The 26,591-nt window shown below is 41.9% G+C and overlaps 1 protein-coding gene across 4 annotated transcripts in view; it reads left to right on the top strand.

Moving 5' to 3' along the window:
- Positions 1-25,225, top strand: part of NHEJ1 (non-homologous end joining factor 1) — a 131,919-nt gene extending 106,694 nt beyond the window's left edge. Inside the window, exons 6-9 of one of the 4 annotated variants that reach the window (XR_007517966.1) lie at positions 15,565-15,682; positions 16,267-16,385; positions 16,865-23,770; positions 24,392-25,225. Coding sequence is in view for 3 of the 4 variants with exons in the window: in XM_049888223.1 (XP_049744180.1) it covers positions 15,565-15,682; positions 16,267-16,517 (369 nt within the window). In the remaining variant the exon portion in view is untranslated. The other 3 variants (XM_049888222.1, XM_049888223.1, XM_049888221.1) reach the window with 3 other exon arrangements.
- Positions 25,226-26,591: the final 1,366 nt, after the last annotated feature.

The raw sequence follows: 26,591 nt of genomic DNA, 5'->3' as shown, positions 1-26,591 counted from the left end.
GGCATGGATACTGTTTCATTTTTCTGCATGTAGAAATCCAATTTTCCCAGCACCATATATTGAAGAGACTCTTCTTTCTTCATTGCATGGACTTAACACTCTTGGTAAAAATCAGTTGACCATAAATGTGTGGATTTATTTCTGGACCGTCCATTCTATTCCATTGGTCCATGTGTCAGTTGTTACACTGGTACCAGCCAGTTTTGATTACTGTAGCTGCATGGTATGTTATTAAATCAGGAAGTGTGAGTCCTCCTACTTTGTTCTTCTCCTTCAACATTGCTTTAGCTATTTGAGGCCTTTTGCCATTCCATATAAAGTTGAGGATTTGTTTTTCTATTTCTGTAATGAAGGCTGTTGGAATTTTAATCGGGATTGCATTGAATCTGTAGATCACTTTGGGTACTGTTGACATCTTAACAATATTGTCTTTTAATCTATGAACATGAAACACGCTCTATTTAATATCTTTCAGCAGTGTTTTATAGTTTCCGTTGTATAAGTTTCTCATGTCCCTGATTAGATTTGTTCCTAGGTATTTAGGGAGCTTGTTTTTGAGCTGGAAGGGAATATAAACAGGTGACCTGTGATGTGAGGAATTGGGGGTTCTGATCCTGGGAAAGGCTGAAATTCAGCTGTTCAGAGAAGTAAATAAAGTAGTCAATATGTGTGGGCCTTGAAGCCTGGATTCTAATCCTTCTCTACCACTTACTAGCTCTGCCTATTTGCCTCAGTAAAATGGGGTCATGATAGAGCCTACCATGTTAGTTCATTCACATGTAATTATTGAGCCCCTACCATGAGCTAGGAGCTGATACAGATGCTAGTGAAATAGCAGTGAACAAGACAAAAATGGGTTAATACATTTAAAGTATTTAGAATAGTGCCTAGCACATAGTAAGTACGTGGCAACTAGAGCAATATTCAGTTCCTGGTGTTTTGTTTTTAGGTGCCTTCGAGTCGGTTCCGACTCGTAGCGACCCTATGCACAACAGAACCAAACACTGCCCTGTCCTGAACCATCCTTACAATCGTTGTTATGCTTGAGCTTATTGTTGCAGCCACTGTGTCAGTCCACCTCGTTGAGGGTCTTCCTCTTTTCCGCTGACCCTGTACTCTGCCAAGCATCATGTCCTTCTCCAGGGACTGATCCCTCCTGACAACATGTCCAAAGTATGTAAAATACTAAAATACTCGGGTGGGATAAACTTTGGCAGCAGCTGCAGGACCAAACCTCTCTGAAAAGGGGAAGGATAGAGGAAAGGCTAAGACAGAGGTTCTGAATTTGGACATGGGCTGAGGGCAGCACTGACTTTAGTGGCCTTTCGTCTCTGACACTTCATTTTTAGGTTAAATACATGGGCTGGGTAAAGACCAGCATGGAAAATTTCTGAGTCTGCTTAGTCCCGTGGAAGTGGAAGGAGCAGATGACCCTGGCCTGCCTAGATTCTGCCTAGCCTATTAGTGCAAACGGCACAGTGCCTATGAAGCAATGTGTGAATGACCCTAAAAGAGGCTACACTTCTGAGTGACATGAAAGGGGATACTAGAAACACACGATATAAGGAAGGAGAACAGTGGTTTATCCCTCTAATATCATGACTCTGGCTATGGAGTAGAGGATCTTCTGTTGGAGGAGGTGACTTGGGGTTAGAGAGCTGAACCTAGGAAGGAGAGTGAGTTAGAATACATAGAGGTGGTATGGCCTATTTCAGTTCATCCCTCAGGGAATGCTGCCAAAGAGGGCTTGCTATAGTCTTAGTGTGATTACTGGCTAGAAGCAAAGTTTGGAGTCAAGGCTTCTGATTCATTGTCTGTGGTTTCCAGTCAAAGTTCAAGTCTGTTATAGTCTTTATGGGTGTAGGGTTGGAGTAGAAATGTATGTTACATTTTCTGGGGATCAACAGGCTTTCCAATTACCACTGTACTCAGAGAAGGATAACTATATAATCCTGACGATGGTTTGGCACCTACTTTGTTATTTCCAATACTTTACCATCTTTCTCCCACAGTGGGTTTTCAGAAATGAACGCCCTTATCGCACAGAAAAAGTGCCCTTGACACAAGATAGGGCCAATCCAGTATCCTTGGATTGGTTCCCATGTGAGCCGCTAGCATGGCTGCCCCTTGGGCACCTGCTGACTTGGCTGGGAACCATGATGATTTGTATGCATAAGGACAGATGAAGTAGTTCTGGGCCCTTTCCAGGATTCTGAAGTACAGCCAGGTTTGGGACTACTGGATGCCATACTCTTTCATCTCATTTTTATTGCACTTCGTTCAGGCTTCAACTATTATTTCAACTCACTTCAGCTAAGTGTATGGAACTTGAGCTAGGCAAAGAAAGCATTTACTGTGGATCTAAATCTGCGATTCATTCTGTGGTAAAGGACACATGTAAATACTGTGATTATAGCAGTGTTTCTCAACCTCCCCCCACCCCATTATTAGCTCTCTAAGGAGGCTTTTAAAACATTTTTTTCTTAAAGACACCTCTCCCCCATCGGGAAATTTTAATATCACACATATACCGTGTAACCATATATGTATATATATATATATATCTGTACTTCATACTTTAAAAGAGTAAAGCTCTTTTCACCCCTCAAAAACTAATTTTCATGCCCTTGAGGGAAATATTACCCCCACTGAGAATGCATGGATTATAGTAAAGACAATAGGGTTGGAGTAAATCCAAAAAAAAAAAACCAAACCCATTGCCGTGAAGTTGACTCCGACTCATAGTGACCCTATGGGACAGAGCAGAACTGCCCCATAAAGTTTCCAAGGAGTTCCTGGTGGATTTGAACTGCTGACCTTTTGGTTAGCAGCCATAGCACTTAACCACTACACCACCGAGGTTGGAGTAGGGAATATAAAATGGCAGGTAAGACTCAAAAGCTTTGTCAATTCTATTTTCCCCATCTCCTCTGACTTAACATCACAGCTCCATAATTTTTTTCAAATCTTTCAATCTGTCATTCCCATTTTGCCCTTTTTCAGGCCCTCCTATCCTAGATTTCATCATTTTTTCTCTCTAGTGTGGAAGTAGAATTCTTTCCTTCTACATGTGAGACTTAGGCTTGATTCCCAGCCAATGCACCTCACGCACAACCACCAGCCATCTGTCAGTGGCCGCTTGTGTGTTACTATGATGCTGAATGGGTTTCAGCAGAGCTTCCAGACTAAGACAGATTAGAAAGAAAGGCAGGACTATCTAATTGGAAAATCAGCGAGTGAAAACCCTATGATTCACCACGACCCAATCCACAACCGATCATGGGGCTAGCCCAGGACCAGACGGTGTTTTCTTCCGTTGCACATGGTGTCGCCATGAGTCAGGGCCGACTCAATGGCAACTAAGAATAACAACAACAGTGTGGATATTTAGGAGTGAATTTAGTTAAAATAGTAATCTGTACAATTTAGGAACAATTTAGGGAAGATAAAGTAAAGTAGCCCTTTAAGAATTCATCCTTTGGAAGAAGAGCCTGAAGACCTATGGGGTATTCATTTGGAAACCATAATAGATTTAAGGATTGGGGAACATAAAATTATACTTTGGAGTTGCCTTTCAGAGAAGACCTTCCGAGGGGTCTCTTTTGTTGTTGTTGTTGCTCTCGTTGAGAATATACTCAACAAAACATACACCAGTTCAACAGTTTCTACATGTACGTGTACAATTCAGGGACATCGCTTACACTGTTTGAGTTTTGCACCCATTCTTACCCTCCTTTCCTGAGTTAACATAAAATCACTGCCCCGTAAGGTTCTTGTCTAATCTTTTGAGTTGCTGTTGTCAATTTGATCCCGTATAGATAGTTCTTAAAAGAGCATAATGCTCAAGGCAAACATTTTTACTAGCTAAGCTATGGTTTGGTTTTAAGAAGACTTCAGGGGATATTTTTGGTTTAAGGTTTAGATTATCTCAGGGCAACAGTTTCAGGGGTTCATCCAGCCTCCATGGCTCTGGGAAGTCTGAATTCCATGAAAATTTGAAATTCTGTTTTGCATTTTCCCCCTTTTGATCAGAATTCTTTTATAAATCTTTGATCAAAATGTTCAGTAATGGTAGCCAAACACCATTCAGTTCTTCTGGTTTCATGGCAAAGGAAGCAGTTGTTAATGGAGGCAATTGGCCGTACATTCCACATCCTCCTCCTATTCCTGATTCTCCTTTTTTCTCTGTTGCTCCAAGTGAATACAGACCAATTGTAGTGCCTTGGATGGCTGCTCTCAAGCTTTTAAGACCCCAGGGACTACACAACAAACAAAGAGGTAGAACAGCAGCATTAAATACTTTATTAGGCCAATTAACTGGGATGTCCCAGGAAATCATGACCCTAAACTTCCAAACCAAGGAACCAAATCCCATGAGGTGTTTGACTGTACATAAAACAGCCTCAGAAGTTGCCTTTTCTTTTTATCATTGTAAATATGTCTGTCACACAACTTTTGCCAATTAAACATTTTACAGATGTACAGCTTATTGATAGCAATTCAAGTAATTGGCCATGCAACCCTACTCTTAATGTGATTTTTTATCACTGTAATTAACCACCTCTTTCCCCTTCCCTACCATGCCTGGTAACCACTAATATACTTTGGTCTCTAAACATTTGCCTTTTCTTGTCTTTTTATATAAGTGAGGCCATATAATATTTGTCCTTTTGCAATTGACTTATTTCACTCAGTATAATGTCTTCAGGCTCCGTGCATATTGTAACACATATCAAGACTTCATTTCTCCTACTGGCTGAGTAGTAGTCCATTGTATGTATGTATCACATTTTGTTTTTCTATTCATCTGTTGATGGGCAGTTAGGTTGTTTCCACCTTTTGCCTATTGTGAACAGTGCTGCAATGAACATTGGCGTACAAGTCTGTGGTTTCAAGTCTTTGGGGTATAAACCTAGGAGCAGAATTTCTGGGGCATGTGGTAGTTTTAGTTTTTGAGGAATGGCCATACGGTTTCCCACAAGGGCCATACGGTTTCCCACAAGGGCCATACCATTTTGCATTTCCACCAGCAATGCATAAGGGTTCCAATATCCCCACATCCTCACCAACATTTGTTATTTTCTGTTTTTCCTTATAATCTTAGCCATCCTAGTGAGAATGAAATGGTATCTCATTGTGGTTTTTACATCACTCCAGTAGCTAATGATTTTGAGCATCTTTTCATGTGTTTGGTGGCCATTTGAATGTAGTCTTCGGTGAAATGTCTATTCAAGTCCTTTGCCCATTTTATGATTGAGTTATTTATCTTTTCATTTATATATATATTTTATTAGATTCTTATCAGATATATAGTTTCTGAAGGTATTTTCCCTGTCTGTAGCTTGTCTTTTCACTTTTTTGGTAAAGTTTTCTAATCAACAAAAGTTTTTAATTTTTGAGATCCCATCTATTTATTTGTCTTTTGCTGTTTGTGCTTTTGTTGTTATGTTAGCTAATCCATTGTTAAAAGCTAGGCCTGACAGCATTGCTCCTGCATTTTCTTCCAAGAATTTTTTAGTTTGCACATTTAGGTTCTTAATCCATTTTGAATTTGCTTTTGTTTATGGTGCGAGGCATGGATCCTGAGGTTTCATTTTTCTACATGTGTAAATTCAATTTTCCCAGCACTGTTTATTAAGGAGACTCTGTTTTTCACATCAAATGGACTTAGCAACCTTGTCAAGAACCAGTTGACATAGATGTGTGGGTTTGTTTCTGGACTCTGAATTCTATTCCACTGTCTGTGTGTCTACTGTTATACCATTATAAGGCTCTTCTGATTACTGTATCTGTGTAATGTGTTTTAAAATCAAGAAGTGTGAGTCCTCCATTGACAATCCAAACTCCCTGAGAGACTGAATTGCTGGGCTGAGGGCTGTAGGAACCATGGTCTTGGGGAACATCTAGCTCAATTGGCATAACATAGTTTATAAAAGAAAATGTTCTACATTCTACTTTGGTGAGTAGCGTCTGGGGTCTTAAAAGCCTGTGAAGGGTCATCTAAGATTCTCCACTGTTCTCACCTCTTCAAGAGCAAGACAGAATGAAGAAAATTAAAGATACAAGGAAAAGATTAGTCCAAAGGACCAAAGGACCACAACTATCATGGCCTCCACCACACTGAGTCTAGTACAACTAGATGGTGCCTGGCTACCACCACTGACTGCTCTGACAGGGATCACAATAGAGAGTCCTGGACAGAGCTGGAGAAAAATATAGAACAAAATTCTTTTTTTTTTTTTTTATTTTGTAAATTTTTATTGTGCTTTAAGTGAAAGTTTACAAATCAAGTCGGACTCTCATACAAAAATTTATAAACACTTTGCTATATACTCCTAATTGCTGTCCCACTAATGAGACAGCACACTCCTGCCCTCCACTCTCTCTTTTCGTCTCCATTTGGCCAGCTTCTGACCCCCTTTCCGCTCTCATCTCCCCTTCAGACAGGAGATGCCAACATAGTCTCATGTGTCTACTTGATCCAAGAAGCTCATTCTTCATCAGTATCATTGTCTATCTCATAGTCCAGTCCAATCCCTGCCTGAAGAGTTAGCTTTAGGAATGGTTCCAGTCTTGGGGTAACAGAAGGTCTGGGGACCATGACCTCCAGGTCCATTCTAGTCTCAGTCAAGCCATTAAGTCTGGTCTTTTTGTGAGAATTTGAGGTCTGCATCCCACCACTCTCCTGCTCCCTCAGGGATTCTTTGTTGTGTTCTCTGTCAGGGCAGTCATCAGTTGTAGCCAGGCACCATCTAGTTCTTCTGGTCTCAGGCTGACGTAGTCTCTGGTTTATGTGGCCCTTTCTGTCTGTTGGTCTCGTAATTACCCTGTGTCTTTGGTGTTCTTCATTCTCCTTTGCTCCAGGTGGGTTGAGACCAATTGATGTATCTTAGATGGCCACTTGCTAGAATTTAAGACCCAAGATGCCACTCTCCAAAGTGAGATGCGTAATATTTTCTTAATAGATTTTATTATGCCAGTGGACTTAGATGTCCCCTGAAACCATGGTCCCCAAACCCCTGCCCCTGCTACACGGGCCTTCAAAGCATTCCGTTTATTCAGGAAACTTGTTTGCTTTTGGTTTAGTCCACTTGTGCTGACCTCTCCAGCATTGTGTATTGTCTTTCTCTTCACCTAAAATAGTTCTCATCTACTATCTAATGAGTGAAAATCTCTCTTCCTCCCTCTCTCCCTCCCCCATCACTTAACCACCAAAGAATATTCTCTTCTCTGTTTAAACTATTTATCAAGTTCTTATAATAGTGGTCTTATACAATATTTGTCCTTTTGCAGCTGACAAATTTCCCTCAGCATAATACCTTGCAGATTCCCCCATGTTACGAAATGTTTCACGGATTCATCATTGTTCTTTATCGATGCATAATATTTCATTGTGTGAATATACCATAATTTGTTTATCCATTCATCTGTTGATGGGCTCCTTGGTTACTTCCATCTTTTTGCTATTGTAAACAGTGCTGCAGTGAACATGGGTGTGCATATATCTGTTCGTGTAGAGACTCTTATTTCTCTAGGATATATTCCAAGGAGTGGGATTGCTGGATTGTATGGTAGTTCTATTTCTAGTTTTTTAAGGAAGCGCCAAATCGATTTCCAAAGTGGTTGTACCATTTTACATTCCCACCAGCAGTGTATAAGTGTTCCAGTCTCTCCATAACCTCTCCAACATTTATTATCTTGTGTTTTTTGGATTAATGCCAGCCTTTTTGGTGTGAGATGGAATCTCATTGTAGTTTTGATTTGCATTTCTCTAATGGCTGATGATCATGAGCATTTCCTCATGTGTCTGTTAGCCACCTGAATGCCTTCTTTAGTGAAGTGTCTGTTCATATCCTTTGCCCATTTTTTAATTGGGTTATTAGTCTTTTTGTAGTTGAGTTTTTGCAGTATCATTTAGATTTTAGAGATCAGATGCAGATCGGAAATGTCAGAGCTAAAAACTTTTTCCCAGTCTATAGGTAATCTTTTTACTCTTTTGGTGAAGTCTTTGGATGAGCATAGGTGTTTGATTTTTAGGAGCTCCCAGTTATCTGGTTTCTCTTCTTCATTGTTAGTAATGTTTCGTATACTGTTTATGCCATGTATTAGGACTCCTAGCGTTGTCCCTATTTTTTCTTCCATGATCTTTATCGTTTTAGATTTTATATTTAGGTCTTTGATCCATTTTGAGTTAGTTTTTGTGCATGATGTGAGGTATGGGTTTTGTTTCATTTTTTTTGCAAATGGATATCCAGTTATGCCAGCACCATTTGTAAAAGAGACCGTCTTTTCCCCATTTAACTGACTTTGGGCCTTTGTCAAATATCAGTTGCTCATATGTGGATGGATTTATGTCTGGATTCTCATTTCTGTTCCATTGGTCTATGTGTCTGTTGTACCAGTACCAGGCTGTTTTGACTACTGTGGCAGTATAATAGGTTCTAAAATCAGGTCGAGTGAGGCCTCCCACTTTGTTCTTTTTCAGTAATGCTTTGCTTATCCAGGGCCTCTTTCTCTTCCACATGAAGTTGGTGATTTGTTTCTCCATCTCATTAAAAAATGCCATTGGAATTTAGATAGGAATTGCATTGTATCTATAGATGGCTTTTGGTAGAGTAAACATTTTTACAATGTTAATTCTTCTTATCCATGAGCAAGGTATGTTTTTCCACTTATGTAGGTCTCTTTTGGTTTCTTGCAGTAGAGTCTTGTTTTCTATGTATAGGTCTTTTACATCTCTGGTAAGATTTATTCCTAAGTATTTTATCTTCTTGGTGGCTACTGTAAATGATATTGATTTGGTGATTTCCTCTTCGATGTTCTTTTTGTTGGTGTAGAGGAATCCAACTGATTTTTGTATATTTATCTTGTATCCGGATACTCCGCTGAACTCTTCTATTAGTTTCAGTAGTTTCCTTGAGGATTCCTTAGGGTTTTCTGTGTATAAGATCATGTCGTCTGCAAATAGAGATAATTTTACTTCTTCCTTGCCAGTCTGGATGCCCTTTAGTTCTTCGTCTAGCCTAATTGCTCTGGCTAGGACTTCCAGCACAATGTTGAATAAGAGCGATGATAAAGGGCATCCTTGTCTGGTTCCCATTCTCAAGGGGAATGTTTTCAGGCTCTCTCCATTTAGGATGATGTATAAATGCCCTTTTTTATGTTGAGGAATTTTCCTTCTATTCCTATTTTGCTGAGAGTTTTTATCATGAATGGATGTAGAACTTTGTCAAATGCCTTTTCTGCATCAATTGATAAAATGATGTGATTCTTGTCTTTTGTTTTATTATGTGATGGATTACATTGATTGTTTTTCTAATGGTGAACCATCCCTGCATACCTGGTATGAATCCCAGTTGGTCATGGTGAATTATTTTTTTGATGTGTTGTTGAATTCTATTGGCTAGAATTTTGTTGAGGATTTTTGCATCTAAGTTCATGAGGGATATAGGTGTGTAAATTTCTTTTTACCTGGTTTTGGTATCAAGGATATATGCTGGCTTCGTAAAATGTGTTTGGGAGTATTCCATCCCTTTCTATGCTCTGAAGTACCTTTAGTAGTAGTGGTGTTAATTCTTCTCTGAAAGTTTGGTGGAACTCTGCAATGAAGCCGTCTGGGCCAGGGCTTTTTTTGTTGTTGTTGGGAGTTTTTTCATTACCTTTTCAATCTCTTCTTTTGTTATGGGTCTGTTTATTTGTTCTACCTTGTTTATGTTAGTTTAGGTAGATAGTGCGTTTCTAGAAATTCATCCATTTCTTCTAGGTTTTCAAATTTGTTAGAGTACAATTTTTCATAGTAATCTGATATGATTCTTTTAATTTCAGTTGGGTCTGTTGTAATATTGCCCATCTCATTTCTTATTTGGATTATTTGCTTCCTCTCCTGTTTTTCTTTTGTCAGTTTGGCCAATGGTTTATCAATTTTGTTAATTTTTTTCAAAGAACCAGCTTTTGGTCTTGTTAACTCTTTCAATTGTTTTTCTGTTTTCTGTTTCATTTAGTTCTGCTCTAATTTTTATTATTTCCTTTCTTTTAGTGCATGAAGGTTTCTTTTGTTGCTCTTTTTCTATTTGTTCAAGTTATAGGAATAATTCTTTGATTTTGGCCCTTTCTTCTTTTTGTACGTGTGCATTTATTGATATAAATTGACCTCAGAACATGGCTTTCACTGTGTCCCAAAGGTTCTGATAGAAAGTGTTTTCATTCTCATTGGATTCTCTGAATTTCTTTATTCCATCCTTGATGTCTTCTATAATCCAGTCTTCTATGAGCAGGGTATTGTTCAGTTTCCAAGTGTTTGATTTCTTTTCCTGCTTTTTCTGTTATTCATTTTCACTTTTATGGCCTTATGGTCAGAGAAGATGCATTGTAATATTTCCATGTTTTAGATCCTGCCACGGCTTGCTTTATGACCTAATATGTGGTCTATTCTAGAGAATGTTCCATGTGCACTAGAAAAGAAAGTGTCCTTGTGTGCTGTTGGGTGGAGTGTTCTGTGTATGTCTATGAGGTCAAGTTGGTTGATTGTGGCATTTAGATCTTCCGTGTCTTTATTGAGCTTCTTTCTGGATGTTCTGTCCTTCACCGAAAGTGGTGTGTTGAAGTCTCTTACTATTACTGTGGAGCTGTCTATCTCACTTTTAAGTGCTAATAGAGTTTGTTTTATGTACCTTGCAGCCCTGTCATTGGGTGCATAAATATTTAATATGGTTATATCTTCTTGGTATATTGTCCCTTTAATCATTATATAGTGTCCTTCCTTATCCTTTATGATGGATTTAACAAAAGTCTATTTTGTCAGAAATTAATACTGCCACTCCTGCTCTTTTTTGATTGTTGTTTGCTTGATATATTTTTTTCCATCCTTTGAGTTTTAGTTTGTTTATGTCTCTAAGTCTGAGTGTCTCTTGTAGGCAGCATATAGACGGATCATGTTTTTTAATCCATTCTGCCACTCTCTATCTCTTTATTGGTACATTTAGTTCATTTAGATTCAGCATAATTATGGATAGGTATGAATTTAGTGCTATCATTTTGATGTGTTTTTTTGTGTGTTGTTGACAGTTTCTTTTTCCCACTTAATATTATGTGCTGAGTAGATTATCTTTATATATTGTCCTTTCCTCATATTCGTTGTTGTTGACCTTGTTTCTGCTGAGTCTCTATTTTTTTCTTGTATTTTATTTTGATGAGTAGGATAGTTTGTCTCCTTTGTGGTTACCTTATTATTTACCCCTATTTTTCTAATTTAAACCCAACCTTTATTTCTTAGTACCTGTGTATCTAAGACTACCGTTCTTAGTCCCTCTTTATTGTTTTAATACTGCCTTTATTTACAGGATAACATCACTGTTAGTTACCCTGTTTTGAGCTTTTTTTTTTTTTTATCTTATTTTTGTGATTTCCCCGTCTGGGTTGACTTCTGATTGTGCTGTCCAGTGTTCTAGTCTTGGGTTGATACCTGATGTTATTGATTTTCTTACCAAAGAACTCCCTTTAGTATTTCTTATAGTTTTGGTTTGGTTTTTACGAATTCCCTAAACTTCTGTTTATCTGGAAATGTCCTAACTTCACCTTCATATTTAACAGACAGTTTTGCTGGATATATGATTCTTGGCTGGCAATTTTTCTCCTTCAATTTTTTAAATAAGTCATCCCCATTGCCTTCTTGCTTGCATGGTTTCTGCGGAGTAGTCTGAGCTTATTCTTATCGGCTCTCCTTTGTAGGTGACTTTTCGTTTATCCCTAGCTGCTCTTAAAGTTCTCTCTTTATCTTTGGTTTTGGCAAGTTTGATTATAATATGTCTTGGTGACTTTCTTTTAACATCTACCTTATGTGGAGTTTGATGAGCATCTTGGATAGATATCTTCTCATCTTTCACGATATCAGGGAAGTTTTCTGCCAACAAATCTTCAACAATTCTCTCTGTATTTTCTGTTATCCGTCCCTGTTCTGGTGCTCCAATCACTTGTAGGTTATTTCTCTTGATAGAGTCCCACATGATTCTTAAGGTCTCTTCATTTTTTAAGATTCTTTTATCTGATTTTTCTTCAGCTATATTGATGCCAAGTGCTTTATCTTCAAGGTCACCAATTCTGCCTTCTACTTGCACGATTCTGCTCCTCTTTCTATTGAGTTGTCTAATTCTGTAATTTTATTGTTCATCTTCTGAATTTCTGATTGCTGTCTCTCTGTGGATTCTTGCAGCTTAATAAATTTTTCATCATGTTCCTAAAGAACCTTTTAATTTCTTCAACTGCTTTATCTATGTGTTCCTTGGCTTGTTCTGTGTATTGCCTGATCTCCTTCCTTATGTCTTGAAGAGCTCTGTATATTAATCTTTTGGATTCTGCATCTGGTAATTCCAGGAAGGCACCTTCATCCTGAAAATCTTTCGATTCTCTGTTTTGAGAGCTTGTTGAAGCAATCATGGTCTGTTTCTTTATGTGGTTTGATATTGGCTGTTGTCTCTGAGCCATCTATAAGTTATTGTATTAGTTTGTTTTATGTTTGCTTACTGTATCCTAGTTTCTTGATTTGTTGTGTTTTGATATGCCCAAATGGGTTCCTTGAGTGAGCTAGTTTGATTGTTTCTGCCTTTGGGGCTCTGACACCCTGTCACCAGATGGCTAGAGCTGTTAACAGGTATATGAGCTTATGAGTCATTCACTTTTCTTGTGTGGATTCAGCTCAGGTGTCCAGGTAGCTGGTCATCAAGTGTGTGGTACAGGCTCTGTCCTACAGTCTTAGAGGGGCAGGAGTGTTTGGTGTAGGTACTGGTATCTGGTTGCAGCAGGGGATCATACTCTGAACAAGGCAGAGGGCTGAGAACCATCCCCTGAGTGTCTCTGAGGAAAGCATGTCCCTGTTCCCTAGAGCGTACAGGTAAGTGGGTTCTACAGACAGACCATGGGTACCTTTTAGTTGTAAGGACTGGGAGGTACCAGTTATCCTTGGACTCCTGTCGCAGGTGGCTGGGTGACCTGAGTGGAGCCACCAGCCCCTAGGCCCCTGATGTGGGTAGGTAAGGACCCTGTTTAATAGGCAAAGCCGTGTCAAATATTAAACACCCACCTCTCCACCACACAGCTTATAAACAGTCACAGTCTGCCAGCAAGGGCCTATTCTCCTGAAATAGGCCTGCACAGGTCCATGCAGGGGGGAAAGGTATTCAGAGTCCATGGACTGTTTATGCCTGGACAGGAACCACTTCTGTCCTGAGCTCCCCAGGTTAGTAGAGCTGGCAAATTATCTTTCCCCGCTGTTGTGAACTTATTCCTTCTCCAAGTCTGGGAGCATGGCTCAGGGTGCTCAAATGGGCCCACCTCAGGCCCAGGGAAATCAATACCCACTGACGCCAGCTTGGGGGCGGGGGGCATGGTAAAATATACGCAAGTACTTAGCTTTTGCCAAGAGCACCGTTCTTCTCTGGTTCCGGAGGTGTGAGTAGGCTGTGCAGCTGGTTGCTTCTTCCTGGGAAACTGCAGCTGAACGCTACCATCAGCCCTCCACAGCCACTTCCAGGAATGGTGCCTGTGGGATCCCAGCAGTTCAGGTCTGATAACTCCTCTCCGCTTCTGAACGGTCTCTCTCTCCCCCTGCTGCTCAGTCCATTTTCTAAGTTTGCCTTTGATGTTCAGGGCTCCTAGCTTGTCATAAATATAATCATTTCACTTGATTTTTTGGGTCTTTGTTGTAAGAGGGGTCACCGGAAACATCTGGCTATTCTGCCATCTTGGCCCCACCTCCTGGAACAAAATTCTAACTCACAAAAAAAGACCAAACTTACCGGCCTGACAGAGACTGGAGAAACCCTGAGGGTGTGGCCCCCCAACACCATTTTAGCTCAGTAATGAAGTCACTCCCGACGTTCACCCTTCAGCCAAAGACTAGACAGGCCCATAAAATAAAACGAGACTAAAGGGACACACCAGCTCAGGGGCAAGGACTAGAAGGCAGGAGGGGACGGGAAAGCTGGTAATAGGGAGCCCAAGATCGAGAAGGGAGAGTGTTGACATGTTATGGGGTTGTCAACCAATGTCATAAAACAATATGTGTACTGTTTAATGAGAAGGTAATTTGTTCTGTGAACCTTCATCTAAAGTACAATTAAAAAAAAAAAAGTGTCTTCCTACTTCGTCATTCTCTTTCAACATTGCTTTAGCAATTCGGGGCCTCTTGCCATTCCTTATAAAGTTGGGGATTGTTTTTTTGCATTTCTGTAATGAAGGTTGTTGCAATTTTCATCAGATTATGTTGAATCTATAGATCATTTTGGGTAGTATTGACATCTTAATAATATTAAGTCATGCAATCCATGAACATGGAACATCTGTCCATTCGGCAGTTTGAATCCACCAGGCGCTCCTTGGAAACTCTATGGGGCAGTTCTACTCTGTCCTATAGGGTCGCTATGAGTCGGAATCGACTCGACGGCACTGGGTTTGGTTTTTTTGGTTTTAATCAGTTTGGAAACTCTGGTGGCATAGTGGTTATGAGCTACAGCTGCTAGCCAAAAGATTGGCAGTTTGAATCCACCAGGCACCCCTTGGAAACCCTGTGGGCAGTTCTGCTCTGTCCTATAGGGTCACTATGAGTCAGAATCCACTCGACGGCAACTGGTTTGTTTTTGTTTTGTTTTTTAATCTCTGAGCGATATTTTATAATTTTTATTTATAAATCCTTCACATCCCTGGTTAAATTTATTCCTAGGTGTTTTATTCTCTAGATGCTATCGTCAATGGAAACATTTCCCTTTCAGGTTTCTTATTGTTGGTGTTGACCTTGTACCCTGCAGCTTTGCTCTATTAGCTCTAGAAGTTTTCTTGTGGACTCTTTGGGATTTTCTATAGATAGGGTCATGTCATCCGTGAATAGAGATAACATTACTTCTTTTCCAATCTGGATATGTGTTATTTCTTTTTCTTGCCTTATTGCTGTGGCTAGGACTTCTAATACATATTGAATGGAAGTGGTAAGAGAGAGCACCCTTGTCTTATTCCTGATTTCAAGTGGGGAAAGCTTTCAGTCTTTCTCAGTTAAGTTTAATATTGGCTGTTGGCTTTTCATATATGCCCTGAATGATATTGAGGAATTACTCTTCTATTTCAATCTTCCTTAGGTTATCATCAAGAAAGGGTGTTGGATTTTATCAAATGATTTCTGCATCCATAGATCAAGGAGTCTTTATATTGATCCCAACAAGCTTGGATCTGGACACCCTATATTGGATCCTAATTCTTTATAAGGAGCCCTGGTGGCACAATGGTTAAGTGCTTGGCTAATAACCAAAAGGATGGTGGTTTGAAACCACCAGCCGCTCCATGGGAGAAAAGGCCTGGCAATCTGCTCGCATAAAGAATACAGGCTAGAAAACCCTACAGAGGAGTTCTATCCTGTCCTATAGTGTCACTATGAGTCAGAATCGACTCAGTGGCACACAACAACAACAACTTCTTTATGTAAATTATTTTGGGACGATGCCAATTCTACCAGGAGAGTATCAAGTCCCTTTTCTCTGGCAGTACAGTATGACCAATGACAGTATCTCCTCTTCCCTGTAGAAACTACCAGAGGCATGCAGTATTGGCAGTGGAAGGCCCTTTGTCACGAATCTGCAGAGTCTGTATGTGGCGGTCACCAAACAAGAAGTCCAAGTAGGACAGAAGCATCAAGACACTGGTGAGTAGTTCCAGGGATACCTGGCCTCCTTGGGGTTAGAGTTAGGGTCTAGGTCTGCACCATCCAGTATGGTAGCCCTAGCCATGTGTGGTTATTTAAATTTAAATTAATAAAAGTTAAATATTTGGTTCCTCATTTGTACCAGCCACATCTCAAGTGCTCAGTAGCCACATGTAGTTAGTGGCTACTGAATTTGACAGTGTGGATACAGAACATCTCCATCATTGCAGAAGTTAGATAGTGCTAGTATAGGTGCTTAGCAGGGTTAGCCAGAGAACCAGGAGAAAAAGACTTATCATTCTTCCTGAGACATGTCAGAGAATGTGTAGAAGAGCAGTTGGCTACTTTGAGCCAAGGAAACGCTTTCTCTACCTGGTGAAAGTGGGGCTAGGCAGTCTTCTTAGTAAAAACGGATTTCAGAAAGCCAGCTAAAAGTTGAACATTGTGGCTGCTCCTGTCTGTTTATATATTAGTACCAATCCCTGGCCTTTATCAGAATGCTTGGATGGCTTGGTAAATGTTAATGTCATCCTGTTAAGAAGAAGGCATTTAGCACTGTCTTTCCTCAATCTTTCTGATTTCAGGAGATCCCCAGACCTCAAGCAGTACCTCTCCACAAGGAACTGATAGCCACCTTCTGAACCAGCCAGAAGAGCCAGTCTTGTCAGCACCTTCCTTCTCAGCGCCTGAGATAGAACCCACAGTGAGTTGTGGGCAGCTTCCTGAATGCATTCTAAGGGTTGGAGGAAGCTGCACCTATAGCCTCTGGGCCACTGATCCCTGGAATTGTCACCTAGTTGAGTTTGCCTCAAATAACATTGAGGGATATTTGTGACCGGGCTTCCAAATTGTGCATGTATAGATGAGGAGTCATGATCTTTCACATCTTCCCTGCCTGTATCCTCTCTGTAATTCTTGTATCAAATGGTGACCTTGGCTCCCTTTCCATCTTCTCCTACTTACAGTAATGGTCTGTGAGGTTGTTCCCTGGGAGAGAAGGGATGTGTATTCTCCTGCATAGAGTTTTAGATCACATTCACTACCTGAAATAGTCTTCAAAACATCTGTGTCAGCCACAAGACCTCATCCTAACCAGGATCCGTGAGAGAAGGAACGTTCCTTTCCTAACTTAAGTGGAACTATTTCAGAACCCCTACTGACTTGGGTTCCTTTTTTTTCTAGGGTACTTCAGGCCCTGTTCCTAGACCTCAGCTATCAAAGGTCAAGAGGAAGAAGCCAAGGGGGCTCTTCAGTTAACCTGTCACTGTCTCACTTCTCAGGATGGACATGGAGAGTAACTTCCTGGTATCACCTTGGAAGGGGCTCGTATGGCAGTGGTATCTCTGCAAGAGTTATAGTCAGGGGCGCCACTGTAAGGGCAAGATAACTAAAGCTCATGTTGACAGGCCACCTGAGTGCGGAACTGTTAACCAAGGGAATCTTGGCTCCAACCCGTTACACATTGGCCTTCCCCTTCTGAGTGGAAGCCAGCCTGTTGAGAATCCCATACCTTTCTCTCTTTTTTGTGGAGATTCTCTAGGCCCAGGATCCTACCACGGACTTTAAGTATATTGGGCAAGTCTGTGAGCAAAAAGGCACACACATGCTTAGGAAGCCTTCTCTACCTTTCTCAAGAGTTCCTAGTCAGTCCTAGGTGCTCCTCAGAGACCCATTTCTTCTCTCTTCAGCATGGAGTAAAAAGGACTCACACTCCCCTGCTTTTGAGATGACTCATTCTGTTGAACATATAACCGACCTCCCTTTTCTGGGTCCCACCCCATGTTGTCTCTGGATGAAGCCTACATCCTCAATACAGTCCTTCAGATTCTTTTTATGCTTCTCTGCTATGGCCTGAGCTGGGCCTCCATTCGGTTGCTTGATCTAGAGAACTGTCTTCATGGTGGGCACAAGACAGAACACATGGCTGCAGCTCTCCTTCACCCAACTTGATGTGTTTTCCTGTCTGTTTCCAAGGCATCGACAACAGGTTAAACCAACACAGTATTGAAATTATAAAGAGCTTCAAGCACTAGAGTCAAGGTAGTTTCACTAGGGTGGGAGAACAGGAATTTTACTTTCCCATCCTTCACTTCAAATGACAGGCCGTCCCGGGTTACGAACATCTGACTTATGGGCTTATGGGCAACTCGTACGTGCCCTTTAATGTTATGTAAATTTGCCCTCGCTTTGAACAGATTGAACCAACCCTTACTCTGCAAAAAATTCGTCATCACAATCACCTTCATTTGCTGCACGTGCAACTTTTAAATCACTGAAAAGGCTTCGAGCCTTTTCTTGCACTGAAACCAAAAAACAAACCCTTTGCAGTTGAGTCGATTCCAACTCATAGCCACCCTGTGGGACTGCCCCATATGATTTCCAAGGAGCATCTAGTGGATTAGAACTGCTGACCTTTTGGTTAGCAGCCATAGCTCTTATCCTGTACACCACCAGGATTTCCTTCTTGCACTAAACTAAGGCTAAATAAGAACTGTATGCACCTGTTACCGACTTACAAATTGAACTTAAAGGCACAGTCAGGAACAGATCTTGTTTGTAACCTGGGGACCATCTGTAATTAGAAGAACTAGGAAAGTTAGGATGGCAGGAAAACCATCAGAGGAATTCTCTGGGACAACAGAATTAGCCTATACCACTAATACTGTCGAGCAGGAGAAAATGTAAAGGCTGAGTGAGCTAGGCAGCTCTTCAGACAAATATAGCAAGGTTTGGCAGGCCAGGATTGGCTAAGTTCCTTGGCCTTCTCTGCTAGGTTTCCCCCTATCGGTAAGACCAACTGAAACTTTACTCTTTAAGGGAATAGAAAGAGATAGGAAAGAAAGTAGGACTCAGATATTCACTGGGAACTGATAAGCAGAAGAAGGGGTCAGGAGCAGAAGAAAATAGAGGGCTTTTTTGGCTTATTTACTTATTGTGGTGGTCAAATGCCTCCTCATCCATGTATCCTCTCTAGATAGTACTGGAGTCCCTGGGTGGCACAAATGGTTAAGCACTCAAATAACTGGAAGGTTGGAGGTTCAAATTCACCCAGAGATGCCTTGGAAGAAAGACATGGCAATCTCCTTCTGAAAGATCACAGCCGTTAAAAACCCTGTAGAGCACGGCTCTACTCTGACACACATGGAGTTGCCATGAGTCAAAATAGACCTGCAGCAAACTGGTTGGCCTCGGGTGGGTTCTCTAGAGGAGCAAAACGAGTAAAGCATGTATGTATGTATGTGTGTGTGTGTGTGTGTGTGTGTGTGTGTGTATATATGGAGATTTATTTCAAGGAAATGGTTCACGCAGTTGTGGAGGATGGCAAGTCCCAAATCTGTGGGTCAGGTGTCAGGCTAGAGGCTTCTCCTGACTCATGTGGTTGCAGGGGCTGATGAACCCAAAATTGGCAGGTCAAATGGTAGGCTCATGTCCCAAGAACCGGAGGTCAGAGGATGACAAGTCAGATGCAGGATCAAAAGAGGGTGAGCTTTGCTGGAACATCCATATATGTTGGATGCAGGCTACACCCTCAAGGAAACTCCTTTTTCAACTGATTGGCTGCTCAAAACAGATTAAATCATGGATGATGGTTACATCATACCTGCTGAACCACTGAGAATCGTGGCCTAGCTAAGTTGACATATAACTATCACACTGGTTTTTGGGTTTTAGCTGGGACTGGTGTTCTATCCTGCCGTCAGTCACTGGGGAGAAGACACTCCAAGCAATAAGAAAATAGGAATTATTATAACAAGAACAACAGTGATAATAAACAACTCACACTTATTGAGAAGTTATTGTATACCAGGTACTCTAATAATCATCTGACATTATATCCTCACAGTATTCTGTGAGGAAGATAGAACCCCACTAGTAAATTGAGGCTTGGAATGATTAAGCAACTTATCAAAGGTCACACAGCTAGTAAGTGACAGCCAAAATTTGAACCCAGGCAGTCGAGTTCTTAACTGCATCATTCTATATTTTACTGAAAACATTTTCCAGGAGGGATGTTAGATCCTCCTCTCCTATATCCTTATCCAGTGACCCTGCCTCCTGTCAGCAGTCTGCCCTGCTCTCCATTGCCACTTCAGGGTAGGAGTCTTGAGGCAGCCAGGATTCAGGCCCCAGCCTTGTTCTGCCAGCAGAGTCTGAGAGCTCCATCTGGGACTCATTCCCAGTTGCTACAGATGACTTTCCTTTACCTCCTGACCACAGTATCCTAGAGTGTGCCCCATGGTAGTGACGTCACTGAAGTGAACGGGGAACTATGCAAAAACCTGGCAGATGGCTCTGTCGCAGAATTTAGATAGCCAGATTTCAGTGTCTACAGGGCCTGAGACCAAGTGGGAAGTGGAAAGGCTTCCCCACCAAGCTCAGGGAAAATATGAGTCTTCGACCTGGAGACTCCCTCTGCCCTAAGAGTGCAGTCTCAAGAACAAGCATTTTTAATCACAGGGGGGATCAGGGGTCTGTGCATCCCCTGAAACTGTGAGTAAAATTGGCAGAGGATAACTTTTTTTTTTCATAGTCTCAAAAGAATATGTGACTTCAAAAAAATGTTAAGTGAATGTATGCCAGGAGCCCCAGTGGCACAGTGGTTAAGCACTCTGGTGCTAACCAAAAGGTTGGTGGTTTGAACCCACCAGCCACTCTGTGGGAGAAAGATGTAGCAGTCCGTTCCCATAAAGATTCACAGCCTCAGAAACCCTGTGGGGTAGTTCTACTCTGTCCTATGGGGTTGCCATAAGTCAGAATTGACTGACGGCAGTAGGTTTGGTTTTTTGGTTTAAGAATATGCCCAGTGACCTTCCCATCCACTGCCCTCTTTATTCCCAAAGGTTGCTGCCTCGGTGGAGATATTGCCCAAATACATCTTTAAAGAAACATTGCTTCCAGAAGCCCTGCCTCGGGCATTCTTGTTCTGAAGCCTTTATCCCCCAAAGCTAGGGCCGGTGGTTGGGAGCTGTTCTTCCCAGGGCAACTCCAGGGAAATCCCTGCTTGACAAATTGGCCTCGCCAGGCTGTGTTCCAGCCCTGCCCCCTGGCTTGGGCCCCTCCCCAAGGCCCAACCCCCACTCCGCATGCACATAAAAGGGTCGAATTCTCGTGGCTGCTCCATAAATTTTATTCCGTAAATATTAGTTTTCCCTGTGTTTAATAAAGCAGTGGCCCACCTCCCCGCCTACCCGCCCGCTCCCCGGGGCCAGGGCTGGGGCCAGGGCTGGCTGGTGGGAGAAGGGACTCTTTCAATTGCTTTGGAGTATTTTTAGAAAAAAAAATAATATAAGGTGGTTTACACGAGTAAGCCAGCAAACCAGGAGCAGGACTAGGGACCTCGAGGAAGTTCCTGCAGGAACTTAACCCAAAAAGTAGAGAAATAGCGCCACCTAGATTGCAAGGCCTACTTGGCCTTGCTGTTTGGTGCACCCTCCCCCAAAGTCAGCTAGGACAGGCAGGCTCTTTGCTGGAAGAGAAATCTTCATCCGTTAGCCCTTTAGCAAGTCAGTACCTCCATTCTTCCCTCACTGAGGGCTTTCCCAGCAGTCCTTAAAGGCAAAGCCCAAGGAGGGTCCTGGAAAATCCCACTGAAAAGGCATCTTCCCTTTTCTCCAGGCACCTAGGAGCCAGTCTCCCAGAAGTGTTCCCAAAGGGCAGTAACATTATTGAGAAGGGAGGAGGAGGAAAACTTCTAGTCTCATCTTCCCACTGAGCCCTTAGGAGCTAGCCCTGGAATTCCAAGGGTGGAAGTGAAATCTGTGCCCCTGTGCCCTGGACTTGGGAGGAACTAACCTGCTCAGACCAAGAGCCTTCAGCTGGTTTGATGTAGTTCACTTACAGTGAGCACTTGGGAAAAGGAAAAATCCTTGCGTCTCTTGAATACTCAGCTGTACTGCTTCCCCCGCCCCCCGCACCCCCCAACGTGGGACATTTGATATTTCTCTCTTGGACTCCTTTTCTCCTTCCTTCTCTTTCAGATCTCCCATTTTCTGAAGACTTTACCTCCTCCTTAGCCCTGGGCTTTTGGGAGATAAGCAGGAGCCCCTGTACTCTGCACAAAGATGGGGAGAGGACTGGGGAGTGGAAAAGGCTGTGGCTTTCCTGGGTCCTAGATTTAGTTTCATTCCTGAGTTTGTCACCAGGAGCATTTTCTTCTCTTCACCTGTTCTGTTCTTCATTTTCTCACATTTATCCAACTAGGAGGATTTGCTCCACAGAGTGTAGGGGAATCCTATAACCTTATGACTTGGGAAACTCACCTTATCTGTTCTGTTTCCCACCTCGCTATTTGTGCTTTTAATGCAAGCTGTGTTTATATATATATATTTCCTCTGTGCTCTTTTGTTTTCACCCTTTCATTAGATTATGCGTTTTGAGAACAGGATCTTTTTTTAACCATAACTCAGAAAATATCACTATGGTGGTATTATACTATGAAGGGGCGCAACTTCATGTTAATTAGTTTTGACACAATCAGGATATGCTTTTCCAAGCTCTGCCCTGAAGTAGTTTTTATCTTCAAATTTTTCTGAGAAGAATCTGAATGTTCAAAAGGAGTAAGCGACATACTGCAAAGAAGCCACCAAACTCAGAGCTCAAGAACCCTGGTTCCTAGTCACGATGACCAACATCCATAAATGTATGGAGTGATAACATTTTAATGGATAATGCTAGGCACTTATATACAGAGAAAAATGCAAGAAGAGAAAGGGGCCCACACTGGAAGGAGGGTTTTCCCTAGCTGCTGTGACTCCGTGGAAGCTGCTACAGGATACTCTTGTCAAGGGCTTCTTATTGCTCTATTTTTTTCCCATGTTCTCTTGGAAAGGGCTGCAGAAAATCCCACTCTGTGGGGAAATGTCCAGAGAGGGGAGGATGCGAAGAAGGATGTCTGTGTGTGAGAGGGAATCCCTCTCTATTCGAGGAGCTAGAAGCCCATCTCTCCTACCCTTTATCCCAGAACCCTTTGAGGAATACTTTCCCATCTCCTGGGACTGTGCTTTACAGTGGTCCTTTATGCTTCCTTTAAGTTCTGGGATCTTCTACCCTGGCATGTTGACAGTCATTGGATAGTGCCAAAGGCTCAATCCCTTTTCTGAGTTCTTAATCCTGTCTCCACTCAGCTTCTGTATCCTGGAGCCCAACAAATTTTGCTGTCCTCTCCACATTCCTGGACCCCTTTGAGTGAGTGCTGGCTTCTCAGCATCTAACTTTCATAGGTTCTTGAGAATCCTGGTCTGCCTACTGGGAGAACCCGGAAGAGGCATTGGAAGAACTCCAGGGTGTGGGGAACATACACAGCATTGACTCACCTGGGAAGACTGTGCCAGGATTACTTGTCTTGCTGGGCCAAGGGCCAGTAGTTAAAGGAGCATGCAGTGCCACACTCTTCCTCCCTCCCCTCACTTTGGGGCCAAAAGCAGTAGCAGGGTTTGAATTGGGGAGTAGGACTCTGAGGCTGCTGGGAGTCCCTTCTGAAACCTGGGTAGTGTATATACTTTTTCATATTGGCAGCTGGAAGGGGAGCCCATCCCAGCTCAGCATTGTTGTCTAACATGGTTAATCAGATCCTATAATCCTGCTGTGGAAATATTGGGCCTCACTCAAAACAATAGAGACTGAGAATATTGTGGTTAAATATCAACCAACTGCCTCCCTGGCCTGTTTGCCTAACCCCTACCCCCCACTCCCAGGCCAGAGTCCTCTGAGCTTTATGGACCCCTGATAGCATCGACAGCCAGTCAGAAATCGGTGACAGGAGAGGGGAGAATGGAGTAGAGGAAGGGTAATCCTCTTGACTGGAACTCCATCCTGCCTTTTCCCTCCCTTCTAGGCCTCGAAGGGTGAGCAGGGTGTGGTGGAGGGAGTTGGAGCTGATGGGGAAGCCCTGTAGGGCTATGGTCCTATGTTCAAGGTTCAAGGGCAGTGCTGTTGGGAATCATGGGTGATAAAGAGATCCCCTGTTCAAGACAAAACAAGACTGCTCCCAGACGAGGAGGAAATGCTAGTTTCATTCATTATTGCTGCCTGGCACTTCCAGAATACAAAGCAATACCAGTTGGTCCTGTGTCACATATGGGAAGAAGGGTAAGGCACTGATTGGGGGGCTGGTAATAAAGATTCTCTGTTTAATTAGTAACCTCATGTAACAGTAATATTAATTATAATACTCTGATAATATATGAATGTGCTACTGATGACCTAACTCGCGTGGATTTTCTGGTAGTAGTACTGTCCATTATGTTGCTGTCTTTAATAAGTGTGATGGAAATGTGGTGGGATAATTTACATGATGAGGATAGCAGGACAGAGGGAAGAGATAACTTAAGAAGTATAATCTGTACAATGGCATTTTGAATAAAAAAGAAAAGATACAGGGTCTGGAGTGTGTTGAAGCAGAAAATTAGCACGGTGATGTGTTCAGCAAAAGCAGAGAGTATTCCTGTTGCCAACACTAGGCACCCAGCTTGTGAGGTGGCAGACTTTGAGTTTAGACTTGGCCGTCATGCACTGGGTGCACTGGGACAGGGTGCAGTCACACTGCTTTTGGAGGTGTCCCCAGTCAATGAGGTGAAGTATAGTGAGGCCCCAGCTCCAGCACTGTGGACTATTGAACGGTCAAAGTGTATGTGCATTTTTAGGATTTGAAGGATGAAAATAGCAGAACTGTGCCAAATGAAACTATATTTACTTAATCTGTTCATATAGGGCAGGGGTGGAGCAACAGCAGAGAACACTTGAGGATGTTTCTCACCTAGGGTGCTGTGTGATGATTCAGGGACTGGCGAGGCTTCTGAGGGTCATCATCAAAGCCATTATGTGGCAGGGACTGCTTAAGTGGGAGCTGAGCTTCCCGCCAGAAAGACACCTGGGAAACAGCTCCTGGGAGTGAGAATCTAAGAGATACGTATGCTGTTCAAGGTAAGTCTCAACAAATAACTTGATGGCAGTCATCAAATGGAATCAAAGCAGGTAGACAAAGTGATATCAAAATGATTTAAAGATGATGGAAACCATTTCAACAGTTAAGCAACATGGATAACTGGTGGGAATAATTCAGTGGGAAGAAAGATCCTCAGAAGGGGCCCTATTCTTGACCAGGAAGTGGGATGTAAGAAGCCAAGTTGGTTAAACGTCATGTTGTACATAGATTTGAATTCGCAAATGGGAAAGTTCGACAGGAAAACATTCCAGCTCACTAAGAAGGAGTTCAAAGGAATGGCACAGGTTTGTAGGAAATGTATTGGAAATGAGATAGAAAAACCCATATTCGGCAAGAAGAAACAGGAATAAATAAATATGCATCAACTCAAATCATGTATGTATTGAGTGTCCACTCAGCAGTATCCCCACCAACAGGTGCTTATGCTGCTTGCTGTATGGCCACAAAGACATGCCCCCTTCTTTCCAGAAGCCTACAATCCAAAAATGATCTTCAGGTATCTGAAGTAGATAGGGTCATGACTATGTATCTCTCTCTGTTTTTTAAATCTTAAAAGAATCCTATGTATAAATACTATTTTACCTCCCTCCTTTTTTTTTTAGTGTCCATATTTACATTTCAATACATAAATCTCTATGAAGGGTAAGTTGTCTTCACTCTGAGCTTTATAAAGTTTGAAAAACACCTTAATGATCAGAAAGTAGAAAATCAAACTCATTTTGCTTTTCCTCCTAGGTTAGCCATCTTCAATCACCCTGGTCTTTTTGCTATTTTTCTAACATGCCAGGTGGGGCTTTTGCTCCATTCTGTGTTCTCTGACTTGGATGTTCTTTCCCTAGATATCTGCTGGGTTGACACCCTCACCTCTTTCAGGTCTTTGCTTAAGTGGCACCTTTCTCAATGAGGCTGGTGGTGTGGTGGTTAAATGCTGTGGCTGCCAACCAAAGGGTCGGCAGTTCAAATCCACCAGGCCCCCCTTGGAAACTCTATGGGGGCAGTTCTACTCTGTCCTATAGGGTCTCTATGAGTCGGAATCGACTCGACAGCATTGGGTTTGGTTTTTTTTGGTTCAATGAGGCTTGCCTTGACCACCCTACCTCTGCCTCCTGATCTCACACCCCATGGCACAAGCTTGCTACTCTCCCAATCCTTTTACCTTATTTTACTTTTTTTCCCTCTTAGTCCTTATTCTTTTCTAACACGTTATATATTTTACTTATTTTTTGCATTTCTCTTTAATCGTCTGTCTCCCCAACTCCTCTCCAGCAGAATAAAGCTTCATGAGAGCAAGAAATCTTTGTCTTTTTGTTCTCTTACGTACCCCAAGCACCTAGAACAGTGTCTGGCATTTAGAAGCTACTCAAGAAAATTCGGTAAGTTAATATATGAAGCAAAATTATCATATACACACATACACACACATCAGTTTACACCAGTGTTATCCTGAGGTGGTTTTAGAAATTTATGAACACAGTCTTTTTGTTTGGGGCAACCTATTGTGAGGTGGGCATGAGAATAATATGCCATTTTCTTAGCCATAACTGTAATGAAATAGTCATTTTGCAGAAATTAAGAAGACAACTTATTAAAAAGCAAATGACTATATGTTTTCATGCTTCCCTTGTCTGTAGATCCCCAACATCCCTAGGGTGCCATCTCTACCAAAACAGACTGGGGAGAAAGTGTGGGTGGATTAGTACAAACCCAGTTACAGGAAGCTGATTGGCATGTTAGGAGCATCACTTAGGTACTAAAATAGTACTCCTCCCTCTCCCTTATTGGACATTCACTAAACTAATATTTTTCAAGATTTTTTTTTTAAGTGGAGACAGTGGTTTGGTGGAAATAAAGCCCATTTGTTAGTAAACATGTTATAATCCATATACAGAAATGTGTTTATTGGTCTGTCTTTCTGTCTGCAAATGACTTTCTGTCTACAAGGCAGAGCTTCCACAATCTTTAGTC

Source organism: Elephas maximus, chromosome 6 (genome assembly GCF_024166365.1).
Source record: "Elephas maximus indicus isolate mEleMax1 chromosome 6, mEleMax1 primary haplotype, whole genome shotgun sequence".
Classification (NCBI taxonomy): Eukaryota; Metazoa; Chordata; class Mammalia; order Proboscidea; family Elephantidae; genus Elephas; species Elephas maximus.
Note: the sequence above shows the minus strand (reverse complement) of the source record. Positions and strands in the feature narration are given on the sequence as shown.